This window comes from Sinocyclocheilus rhinocerous, unplaced genomic scaffold (assembly GCF_001515625.1).
Source record: "Sinocyclocheilus rhinocerous isolate Xijiao unplaced genomic scaffold, SAMN03320098_v1.1 scaffold1220, whole genome shotgun sequence".
Taxonomy (NCBI): domain Eukaryota; kingdom Metazoa; phylum Chordata; class Actinopteri; order Cypriniformes; family Cyprinidae; genus Sinocyclocheilus; species Sinocyclocheilus rhinocerous.
Window position 1 is genome coordinate 77,261 of NW_015635579.1, and position 10,791 is coordinate 88,051.

A 10,791-nucleotide genomic window follows, 5' to 3' on the forward strand; every position below is an offset into this window, starting at 1 on the left:
GAAACAAGCCACAACACAACAAAATTAGCACAACACAACGGAAATGGTCCTATGCACACAAACATATATATTTGCTACTTTTTACCGCATGAGCACCTCTTTAATAAATATGGCGCCGCTTTTTTTTAAGCGCTGTTACTGTTGAATGAGCCGAGGGATTTAATGCAGGGTCTAATGAATATCCAAATTTTGATATCCAGTATATTTTCACGAACCCTTAAAGTTTCTATGGGACAGTACATTATATATCACCCCATATCATGGTGCCATTTCAAAAACGGAGTGTTTACATTAAGTGCAACTAACCAGCCTTTTTGACATATAGGCTATTTACACTAATTACGCTCACCAATGTCCGTTAACTTAATTTAACACTAATTGTCACTTAGTGTAAACAGTGTATCCATAAAATACTTTCTATTGTCAATTAGTGTAAACAGCATCTAAAATATGCTACTTACACTGCATATAGCCGCTGCCTTCTATAAAGATAACTAACACGCAAGCTTTATATAGTGGTAATGGACTAACAAAACCTTAATTTTGAACAATTTACTATACCATACTGATGATTTTATGGACTCTTGAACTTGCACATATTATCACTGTTGAATTCATTTCATAACGCTGTTCTCGCCACCACGTAAATGCTTTAAAGCTAAAATTTGGGCTTCATACTAGAGTTAATGGTCTAAAAATATTACTAATTTTAAAGAGCTTTTACTGCACCAGGATTTTTAAAAGACACTTTAAATTTGCATAGCCATATAAATGACTTGGCTAATGGTTTTAAAATAATTGGTACTAAAATGCCCAAAATTTGAATTTCGCTAGACCATTGCCTCTGGTATAGAGTCCTTAGTTTTAATGCATCCTCTATAGTGGCCAAGAAAGGGAGTGGGAGCATTTCCATTGTGCTGCGGCGATTTTGTTGTGTTGTGCACTACTGGTCCACCGTACACAAATACTGAGGAAAACATTCATTTTCTGCAGTTCATGCAACATTTAATGCCACGACTTTATGAATTTAAGACTTTCTGCTCTGATTTAAGACCTTTTTAATGCCGTCATTTGTGGAAGGGCGAATTAAGACTTTCTAAGACCCACAGAAACCCTGACTGTTGCAGTTGAGATGGTGAAGGATGATTTTCACGTCTCTTCTCTTCCTGCAGCATGACGGATAACGTGCGGCGTGTGATGTCTAAAGACGGCCGCAGTAACGTGAAGATCGATAACGTGGAAGGGATGGTCAAGCTCTTCCTGCACGACATCTGGACCACAGTGGTGGACATGAAGTGGCGTTATAAGATCACGCTGTTCGCCTCCACCTTCGTCACCACGTGGTTCGTGTTCGGAGTCGTCTTCTACCTCATCGGCCTGAGGAACGGCGACTTCCACGCCGACCCGTCGTCCAATCACACGCCCTGCGTGATGAACGTGGACACGCTGACTGGCGCCTACCTGTTCTCGCTGGAGACCCAGACCACCATCGGCTACGGCTTCCGGCACATCTCCGAGGAGTGTCCTCTGGCTATCGTGACTCTGGTGCTGCAGCTGGTCATCACGGGTTTGGCTGAGATCTTTGTGACCGGTGCGTTTCTGGCCAAGCTGGCGAGACCCAAGAAGCGCGCGGGAAGCATCAAGTTCAGCCGGTTGGCGGTGGTGTGCAAGCGCGGCGGGAGCTGGTGTCTGATGGTGCGCGTGGCCAACATGAGGAACAGCCTCCTGATTCAGTGTCAGCTCTCGGGGAAACTGCTGTCGACCCACGTCACGCAAGAAGGCGAGAAGACCCTCGTCCATCAGAGCAGCGTGGACTTCCAGCTGGACTCCAGCAGCGAGTGTCCGTTCCTGCTGCTGCCGCTCACCTTCTATCACGTGCTGGACGAGCGAAGCCCGCTGAGGAGCCTCACGGCCGAGAACCTGCCCAAACAAGACTTCGAGCTGCTGGTGACCCTCAACGGCACCATGGAGTCCACAGCCGCCACCTGCCAGAGCCGCACGTCTTACCTGCCGCAGGAGATCCTGTGGGGTTATGAGTTCAAGCCTGTGCTGTCCGACACGACCGGCGGGAAACTGGCCGCAGACTTCAGCTTCTTCGACAAGCTGCAGGCCTCCAGCGAGCCGCCGATGATCCACAACAACACGGAGAAGCTCCAGCTGGAGGAGGAGTACAGACGGGAATGAAGAGATCAGACGAGTGTCAAGAATGTGCTGGAAAACCAGCTTCAAAATGAGCTGGAAAACACCCTAAATCATTCTGGAAGAGGCAGATCTGATCTGGAAACGTGGCGCGTTGGCTGCTTCTGTGGAATACAGCAGCATCCATCAGTCAAAACACTTCAGATCAAAACGACCTGATTTACTTAATTCATGATCCTGGTCTTGTTGAGAATGATTCATCATCAGTGACGGCATTTTAAAGTAATTGATTGTTGTGATCAATATATATATTTTTATTTTTGTGGAAACCGTGATGCATTTTATTTTTCAGGATTCACAGATGAATAGAAAGTTCAAAAGAACAGCATTTATTTGAAATAGAAATCTTTTGTGACATTATAAATGTCTTTACTGTCACTTTTGATCAATTTAATGCATCCTTGTTTAATAAAAGTATTAATTTCTTCATTGTATTTAAAGGCCTAGTTCACCCAAAAATGAAATTCTGTCATTTAGAACGTTTCGGTTCCCTTGCTGTCTATGCAGGGTCAGAGAGCTCTCAGATTTCATCAAAAATATCTTCATTTGTGTTCTGAAGATGAACGAAGGTCTTACGGGTTCGGAGCGACATGAGGGTGAGTAATTAATGACAGAATTTTGTATTTAAAGGGCTAGTTCACCCAAAAATTAAAATTCTGTCATTTAGAACGTTTCGGTTCCCTTGCTGTCTATGCAGGGTCAGAGAGCTCTCAGATTTCATCAAAAATATCTTCATTTGTGTTCTGAAGATGAACGAAGGTCTTACGGGTTCGGAGCGACATGAGGGTGAGTAATTAATGACATAATTTTTGGGTGAACTATCCCTTTAAATCTTACCGGCCCCAAAGCTTTATAAGGTAGTGTATCATGGTTTACACACAAAAATTCAGCTTTGATCACAGGAAACAATTACATTTTACTGTCTCTTCACATAGAAAACAGCTGTTTTAAATTGTAGTAATATTTCACCGTTTTTACTGTATTTTTGATCAAATAAACGCAGCCTTGTTGAGCAGAAGAGACTTCTTTTAAAAACGTCTGAACTGTAGTATACACTTCGAATCAAAATTGCTCTATATACTTATTTCATCATGTTATGGTATTATTGGGAATGATTAATCAGTAACATTATTTAAAGAAATTAATCATTTGAATATAGTGACTTTCTCCACCATCCATTGCTCTTATTCATTATTCACTTTCACCATCCAATCAATTCACAGTTCATATTTTCTCCGTGTCCAGGTTTTTTTCTGTATGTTTCAATCCATTTCACACGTTTCACAATTGTTTTAGGAAAACTATTTGATCCATGTTTCTCCCGAAATAAATATAGTGACTTTCTCCACCATCCATTGCTCTTATTCATTATTCACTTTCACCATCCAATCAATTCAGTTCATATTTTCTCCGTTTCCAGGTTTTTTTCTGTATGTTTCAATCCATTTCACACGTTTCACAATTGTTTTAGGAAAACTATTTGATCCATGTTTCTCCCGAAATAAATATGACACATTTATAGTATTTGTGTTTTAAATCCAACAAACTCTGAAAGATACATTGTCTTAAAATGATTGTAGAGTTCAAGACTGTTGTGGCAACAGAGACGCTCAGATGACAACAGTGTGTGTGTGTGTGTGAGAGAGTTTGTTCGAGTGTGTGTGTGTGTGTGTGAGAGTGTGTGTGAGTTTGTGCGAGTGAGTGTGTGTGTGTGAGTGTATGAGTGTGTGAAATCTGTAATGGAAACCCGGCTAATGAGAGTGTTTCTTAACTCAAAGCAATAAGAACACCATTGCTGAAAATAGTTTATTAAAATGATTCAGTAGAAAACCATATAATTTATCCAAATATATGTTTTCTTCCCTTTGTCAACAATCTCAGCGCATCAGGGCTTGTGACCGAACTGATCTGATCTGGATTCAGTCGGTTTGAGCCCGTGTGCCGCGCCAGTCCAGCGTCATACGAACACACGCGTGTTCACTGTAAACCACCCATCATACAGAGAATCACACGAGTGCGCTCTGATTACATGTCTGTTCGGCTGGCTGAGATCAACTCGTAGTGTTTAAATGCATAAGTTATATATCTATTATAGAAAAAGAATTATAACACTGAATTGTATACTTCAATCTAACAAACGCACAGCGTTTGCGACTCGGAACATCATAATAATTAATAATAATACAAATACTGGTATCTTTGGTAAATCTGTTTCTCTCTGTAAGGCACTGGTTCATATAAATGCACCTCGTCTGTAAAGTTTTGAGGTCATTAAAACGTCTGAAAGCTTCCAGTTTTCTACAAAGATTCGTCATTTTTAAGGCAAACTTCTGATGCCACACGAACAACATAATACTGATAAATTTGGCAAGAGGCCTGTTCACACTAAGAACGATAACTATATTGGCTGTTTATTATAAACCTGTCGCTTTAAATGCTCGAGCTCTTTAAAGACGGTGGATTCTGATTGGCTGTCAATGTTTTTATCACTCATCGTCTGGAAAAAAAAATCACCCTGAAAGTGATTCCAACGAAATCGTTCATTTGTGTCGTTATCGTTATAGTTGTGGCATGAACTCGTTATTCCTTTATCATGATGCATGATGAATCGTATATTAATCATGATCACCATTTCTGCTTCTCTCAATTTCGTTAAGCATAACTGTCTGCAATATTTGCCCGCTGGTTATTTATCCTGTAAACACTTCATTTTTATTTGACATTGCCATTATTTTGCATCGGTAGCAAGCTTTTACAAGTGTTCACGGTTGCCAGATGTAAAGTGTTTAAATCCCCCAATCAAAGCTTTTCTCTTAAATTGATACATTTTCTGTCCAGTGGTTTACAGGGTTGCCAAAAAAAATTTGATAATCAAAACTAGCCCAATCATGTTTTATGTGGTTTCTGTCGAAAAGAGTGTTCTGGGGAGATCGCTTTAACCCGCAGACTTCAAAAACAACACGCATAACAGTAAAACTGTGGATTTGGCAACCCTGGTGGTTTATTTAATTTATTCCCAACTTGGCAACCATGCGCTCGCGCTCTCTCTACATTATGGAAAATATTGGAGTTCATCAGTCTCCACTGAGATATTCTGCTCAAATAATAGCATAATAAAGCCAGTCTGTTTGCGCTGCTTGCTGAAACTAAATCGAAAGCAAGTTGATTTATGCTTATGTGAAACTGCAATCAATCTGATGAAATACAAAATATGTGATTATATTTTTTGAGCAAGTAATCGTGATTAACCGTTATCGTGCAGCCCTACGTTATCGTCCTTCATGTGAACGGCCGTCATTCTTCATCATCTCTCATACCTCAGTCCTGTCTTCCTCTTCCTCTCACCTTCTCTCTCTCAGACCTTCTGAACTCTCTCTGATATGTTTGTACAATAAGGCACACATGAACATATATACTTGATCATGCAGCGGCTCATTAACATGCTATACAGCCACGTTCACATTCCGGCTAAGCTTCTGGATGTGCGAGCGGATCGCAGACGGTCTCCTGTCTAAATACGGTGAGTGTTTCTCTGGCAGCAGCGCCGGCGGATGGGTTGCTCTCTCCAGTCTGGTGTGTTCTTGAGATGTTTGAGATGTCTAGTAGTAGGAGCCCAGATGCGAGGGCATGTGCGCGGCGGGGTGTCGCGGTCCGCTGTAGATTCCCGCCGCCGCCGGAGCGTTCCAGTACGGACCCGGGCCGCCGAAGAAGCCGGACGAGGCGACGTTCATGGCCTGAGTGTGTGGAGACACGAAGCTCATCTTCTGCGGGTGCGGGTACGTGCTCATGTAGGACAGCTCGGCGGGGTACTTGTAGATGGAGGAGTCGGGCGGATGCGGCTGCAGGGCCTGCGCGATGCCGTGGAAGTCAAACTTGTAGGCGTAGCGCTTGCCGTGCACTTTGGTCATGATGTTCTTGTCGTAGTAGTAGCGCAGGGCTCGGCTCAGCTTGTCGTAGTTCATGTTGGGCTTGCTCTTCCTCTCGCCCCAGCGCCGCGCCACCTCGTCCGGATCCGTCATCTTGAACTCGCCGTTGGTTCCTTCCCACGTGATGCAGGACGAGTTGGAGCTGTTGGAGAGAAGCTCCAGGAGGAACTGCCACAGCTGGATCTGACCCGAACCTGAAACACACAATCATCTAGATCAGTGTTTCTCAACCCTGGTCCTGAGCGCCCCCCAACACTGCACATTTTGTGTGTCTCCCTAATCAAACACAGCTGATTCAACTCATTAGCTCATTAAAAGAAACTCCAGGACCTGAAATGGGTGTGTCAGAAAAGGGAGACATACAAAATGTGTAGTGTTGGGGGGCGCTCAGGACCAGGGTTGAGAAACACTGATCTAGATCATCACTAGGGCTGTCCATTTAATGCTTTAACTTGGTGCGATTAATTATTGAACAAATGTGACCCTGCAGCACAAAAGCAGTGTTAAGTCGCTGGGGTATATTTGTAGCAATAGCCAACAATACATTGTATGGGTCAAAATTATACATTTTTCTTTTATGCCAAAAATCATTAGGATATTAAGTAAAGATCATGTTCCATGAAGATATTTAGTAAATTTCCTACCGTAAATATATCAAAACTTAATGTTTGATTAGTAATATGCATCGCTAAGAACTTAATTTGGACAACTTTAAAGATGATTTTCTCGCTTATTTATTCAGAAAACATTGGCCCTTATGACTGGTTTTGTGGTCCAGGGTCACAAATAAAGTGTTAAAACGCAGTGCCCCGTCCAGACCTGTCCGTCAACTGATGAAGCATATTAGAACACAGCCTAAAACTCACAAGCGCAAAAAAGCTTTTGCTCTTATATGTATATCATATGATATAGTTTAGCAATATCACATCAGCAAGAGTGCTGCTTTTCCCCAATATCTGCATGACTGCAAATGTGATATTGATTTATCCAACTGTTCGCTAAACAAGAAGTTAATATTGTTATATTTCAGACACATTTCTATCAACATTGTCTGTTTTTGCTCAGTTTTGCAAATCAAAGCCACAGCAGAACTGTTGACCGTCTGTGAGCAACACACAGCGGTGATTCGTTACTGAATTAATCCATGTTTTTGAACGAATTGAGCGAGTCAGTGCTTCAGTGACTCATTCTTTAGGAGTCATTTCTGAATGAATCAGCGGTTATGAACAAATCAGTTAAATGAATGATTCAATGACAGTCACTTGCTGCCACCTACTGGAGCTTTTAGTTCAGTATCATTTCATTTAACACAATAATGAATAAATTATCTTTTGGGGGGTCATTTCTCAGCCCAAATTGATGTGTGATTAAGTAATTGGCACATCATGTCAAAATTTAATTGTTTGGCAGCCCTATATATCAAACAACTGTTTATATAAATTTGTATATATAAGTATATCCAACTTTATTTGCATACATACAGTACACTCACGTAAAACAATATATACTATACACTGTATCTCACCTGCTGGACTGTTTATATTGTAACAAAACTACATTATCGTCCAGCTCTAATCTGATAAATGCAACTATAATGCAAAACAAATAACAAGTAAATGTACATCTTTGACTCTCACCTGGATTCGCCAGCCTGCTGCTTGTCGGCCCTAAAATCTGATATGGATCTACAGAGAAGACGGACAAGCAAACATCAGAGACCATCCTAGTGATGCACTTCAGCTGATTTATGCTTTATTTGATTAAAATCAGGACATGATATGATCCCTCAGTCGCTCTAACAGCGTGTGTGCAGTTCCCATGATCCTCTCACCTAACTGAGCTCTCTGCTCTTCGGTTTTGGTCATGATGGCAGCAGAACTCGGAGAAACTAATGAACACAGACATTCGGGTTAAGCGTGAAGCATGAGCCGTGTAAGGCTATCACACGCGCATGCGACCGACCTTTAGCTGCAGACGCCGGCTGAGTCCATCCAGAGCGCCTGGCGTCGAAACTCACGTCTGCTCGGCTGGGTCCTCTGCTGGCGTCTGGAGGGAAGACGGAGGTGTTTGGGAAGATGAAGCTGGCTCCTCCTGAGACACAGATCAGTGTGAGCGACGTCTGTGTCTGACACTTTCAGCATCAGCAGCACATGCAGGAGAGCACATGCGCGTGTGTGAGCAGTGTGGGCGGGGTCAGGGGCGGGGCTACAGGGCTGCTTACCTGTATTACGAGCATGCATTAACCGCGGGGAGTTTTGCAAGGCTTTGTCAACATCATCTGAGGTCAAGTGAGGAAGTGGAGCTGAGAAACAAAACATTCATGACACGTGAAAAATAAAGAGAATCAAACAACTCAACAAACATCCTGTGACAGAGAGAGAAACAGATGAAGACAGAAAGCTGCATGCTGTGTGTGTGAGTGTGTGTGTTTGTGTGTGTGAGTGTGTGTGTGTGTGAGTGTGTGTGTGTGTGTGTGTGTGTGAGTGTGTGTGTGTGTGTGTGTGTGCGAGTGTGTAAGAGAGTATGAGTGTGTTGTGTGTGAGTGACTGAAGAGAGAGTGTGTGAGTGTGTGTTTGTGTGTGTATGTGCGTGTGAGAGTGTGTGTGTATGTGCGTGTGTGTGTGCGTGTGTGTATGTGCGTGTGTGAGTGTGTAAGTGTGTGTGTGTGTGACGGCAGACAAGAACGTCTGTCTCTCTCTCATCTCATGCATATCAAAGAACTCAAAAGCCAAACCAATCTCGTCTTCATGTTTCACCCCAAAATCAACAAGAAATAAATCATTCTAATATTTTACATTTAAACCATGAAGATGTTTTACACTGTGGCACATTTACATGAAACTCTAGTTACTGTAGTGCACAGAAATCTCATTCTCATCACTGTCATGTTCATTTAAATCAGCATCATAAAATCATCATCGTTAAAGTCAGTCGCATGATATAATATAAATACTGTACACGGTACAATAAGAACTGAAGGTGAATGTGCTTCTGTTTCAATAATGCAAAACATTTCTTAAGACTTCATCCAAAAAATCATTTATTTCAAAATAATATATTTTCAAATTAGAATTTAACTTCATTAAAAAATATGAAATTATACTATAAAAATATTATTAAAATTATAAAATATCTTTAAAAAATATAATTATTTTATATAATAAGAAAGGAAAATATTTTTTTATTTGATTTTAGGGGGAAGCATGACCTGCACAGGTTTATCGAGACTCACAGCTATAATAATACACGACCTGGAGTGTGTTAAAATCATTTAATGCACAACTAGCCGTGCATTATCCCGCTTATACCATGCTCATTTGCCAGCACTGACAAGTTAAAGCTGTTAATGATGTTTTACAGCGCAATATTTGACCGGAAGGGTAAAAACGATGGTTATTTTCATCAGTTACGGCTCGTTAGTTCCAGCATTCTGTCCGCTTCAAATCAGACACACAGATGAAATAGTGCAGTTAGATCACATTTATTTGAATTGATTATTGATCGCGAGAGAAAGAGAGAGAGATGACACTTGTGTGTGTGAGTTACACGCGTCTGTGTGTCTCTCTCTACAAACAATGAAGCTGTAAGTTTAGTTACTTCAAAAACAGTGATTTCACCTCCTCATTGCTGAGGAATATAAACTAGGCTATTTTATTAATAAAAGAGGCGTGGCAGCGCTGACAGCAAGTTTCTGTGCTCCTGAATGTTTCAGTGTGTGCAGTGCAATCTCTGATCTCTCTCTCTCTCTCTCTCTCTCTCTCTCTGTGTGTGTGTGTGTGTATGTGTGTGCATACGTCAATGAAAGCAGCGCATTAATACAGAACGGTGATTAAACTGACTTGGAACTACCTGTGCATTAAACGGTTTTAATGCATACCTGCCAGCCAATCAGAATCAAGTATTCAGACAGACCATGGTAGAAGAATTAATAATGCATGTTATCGCATGTTAAATGCGAGTCGTGTGACCGTGAGGCCAGTGATCAGAGAGTTATGAAGCGCCATGAGCTGCTGATGCAGACACGCACTCGTGCCGTGTGAAGAGCGTGTCAGATCCCACACGCGTGTCACTCACTCTCTCTGAGGTAGTGCAGGTGAGACAGCAGGATGTCAGCCGTGTAGCTGCTGGTCAGACGCTGGACGTCGTCTTTGCTCATCTTGCAGAGCTCCCACACACACACACAGACACAGACACAGACACACGATTCAGATGTGCATCACCGGAAGGAAATATCAGTATTTATATGAAGAACAATCTGAAGTCAGAATGCAATTATCTTGTCAACGAGAGATTCTCAAACTTTAATGCAAATATAAACTACCATTCAAAAGTTCTGGGGTAAGTAAGATATTTCTAATGAATTAATACTTTTATTCATCAAGGCCGCATTAAATTGATCAAAAGTGCCAGTAAAGACATTTATAATGTGACAAAAGATTTCTATTTCAAATAAATGCTGTTCTTTTGAACTTTCTATTCATCTGTGAATCCTGAAAAATAAAATCTATCACAGTTTCCACAAAAATATTGTGCAGCACGACTGTGTTCAACATTGCTAATAATCAGAAATGTTTCTCGAGCAGCAAATCAGCATATTAGAATGATTTCTGAAGATCATGTGACACTGAAGAATGGAGTAATGATGCTGAAAATTCAGCTTTGATCA

The 10,791-nt window shown here is 41.5% G+C and overlaps 3 protein-coding genes across 5 annotated transcripts in view; 2 read left to right on the forward strand and 1 right to left on the reverse strand.

The window, feature by feature from the left end:
- The window catches only part of LOC107747362 (ATP-sensitive inward rectifier potassium channel 15-like), a 5,340-nt gene extending 4,904 nt beyond the window's left edge, over positions 1–436 (forward strand). The window contains exon 3 of the mRNA XM_016561831.1: positions 432–436. Coding sequence (XP_016417317.1) covers positions 432–436 — 5 coding nt within the window. The remainder of the gene's footprint in view (positions 1–431) is intronic.
- A 587-nt stretch (positions 437–1,023) lies between these two features.
- Positions 1,024–2,184, forward strand: kcnj15 (potassium inwardly rectifying channel subfamily J member 15). Its single transcript, XM_016561832.1, has one exon. It carries the CDS (start codon positions 1,174–1,176, stop codon positions 2,182–2,184), a length of 1,011 nt encoding a protein of 336 aa, XP_016417318.1. The 5' UTR covers positions 1,024–1,173.
- Positions 2,185–4,702: 2,518 nt separating this feature from the next.
- Positions 4,703–10,791, reverse strand: part of erg (ETS transcription factor ERG) — an 8,453-nt gene continuing 2,364 nt past the window's right edge. Inside the window, exons 3-8 of one of the 3 annotated variants that reach the window (XM_016561824.1) lie at positions 10,200–10,281; positions 8,347–8,427; positions 8,088–8,216; positions 7,957–8,013; positions 7,763–7,810; positions 4,703–6,319 (exon numbers count right to left, since the gene is read on the reverse strand). In XM_016561824.1, the coding sequence (XP_016417310.1) occupies positions 5,799–6,319; positions 7,763–7,810; positions 7,957–8,013; positions 8,088–8,216; positions 8,347–8,427; positions 10,200–10,281 (918 nt within the window). In that variant the 3' untranslated portion in view covers positions 4,703–5,798. Of the gene's footprint in view, positions 6,320–7,747; positions 7,811–7,956; positions 8,014–8,087; positions 8,217–8,346; positions 8,428–10,199; positions 10,282–10,791 lie in introns of all 3 variants that reach the window. The other 2 variants (XM_016561823.1, XM_016561825.1) reach the window with 2 other exon arrangements.

What these genes read in the sequence shown, in the direction of transcription:
- kcnj15 (XM_016561832.1), top strand. Translation starts at nt 1,174, where the DNA reads ATGACGGATAACGTGCGGCGTGTGATGTCTAAAGACGGCCGCAGTAAC.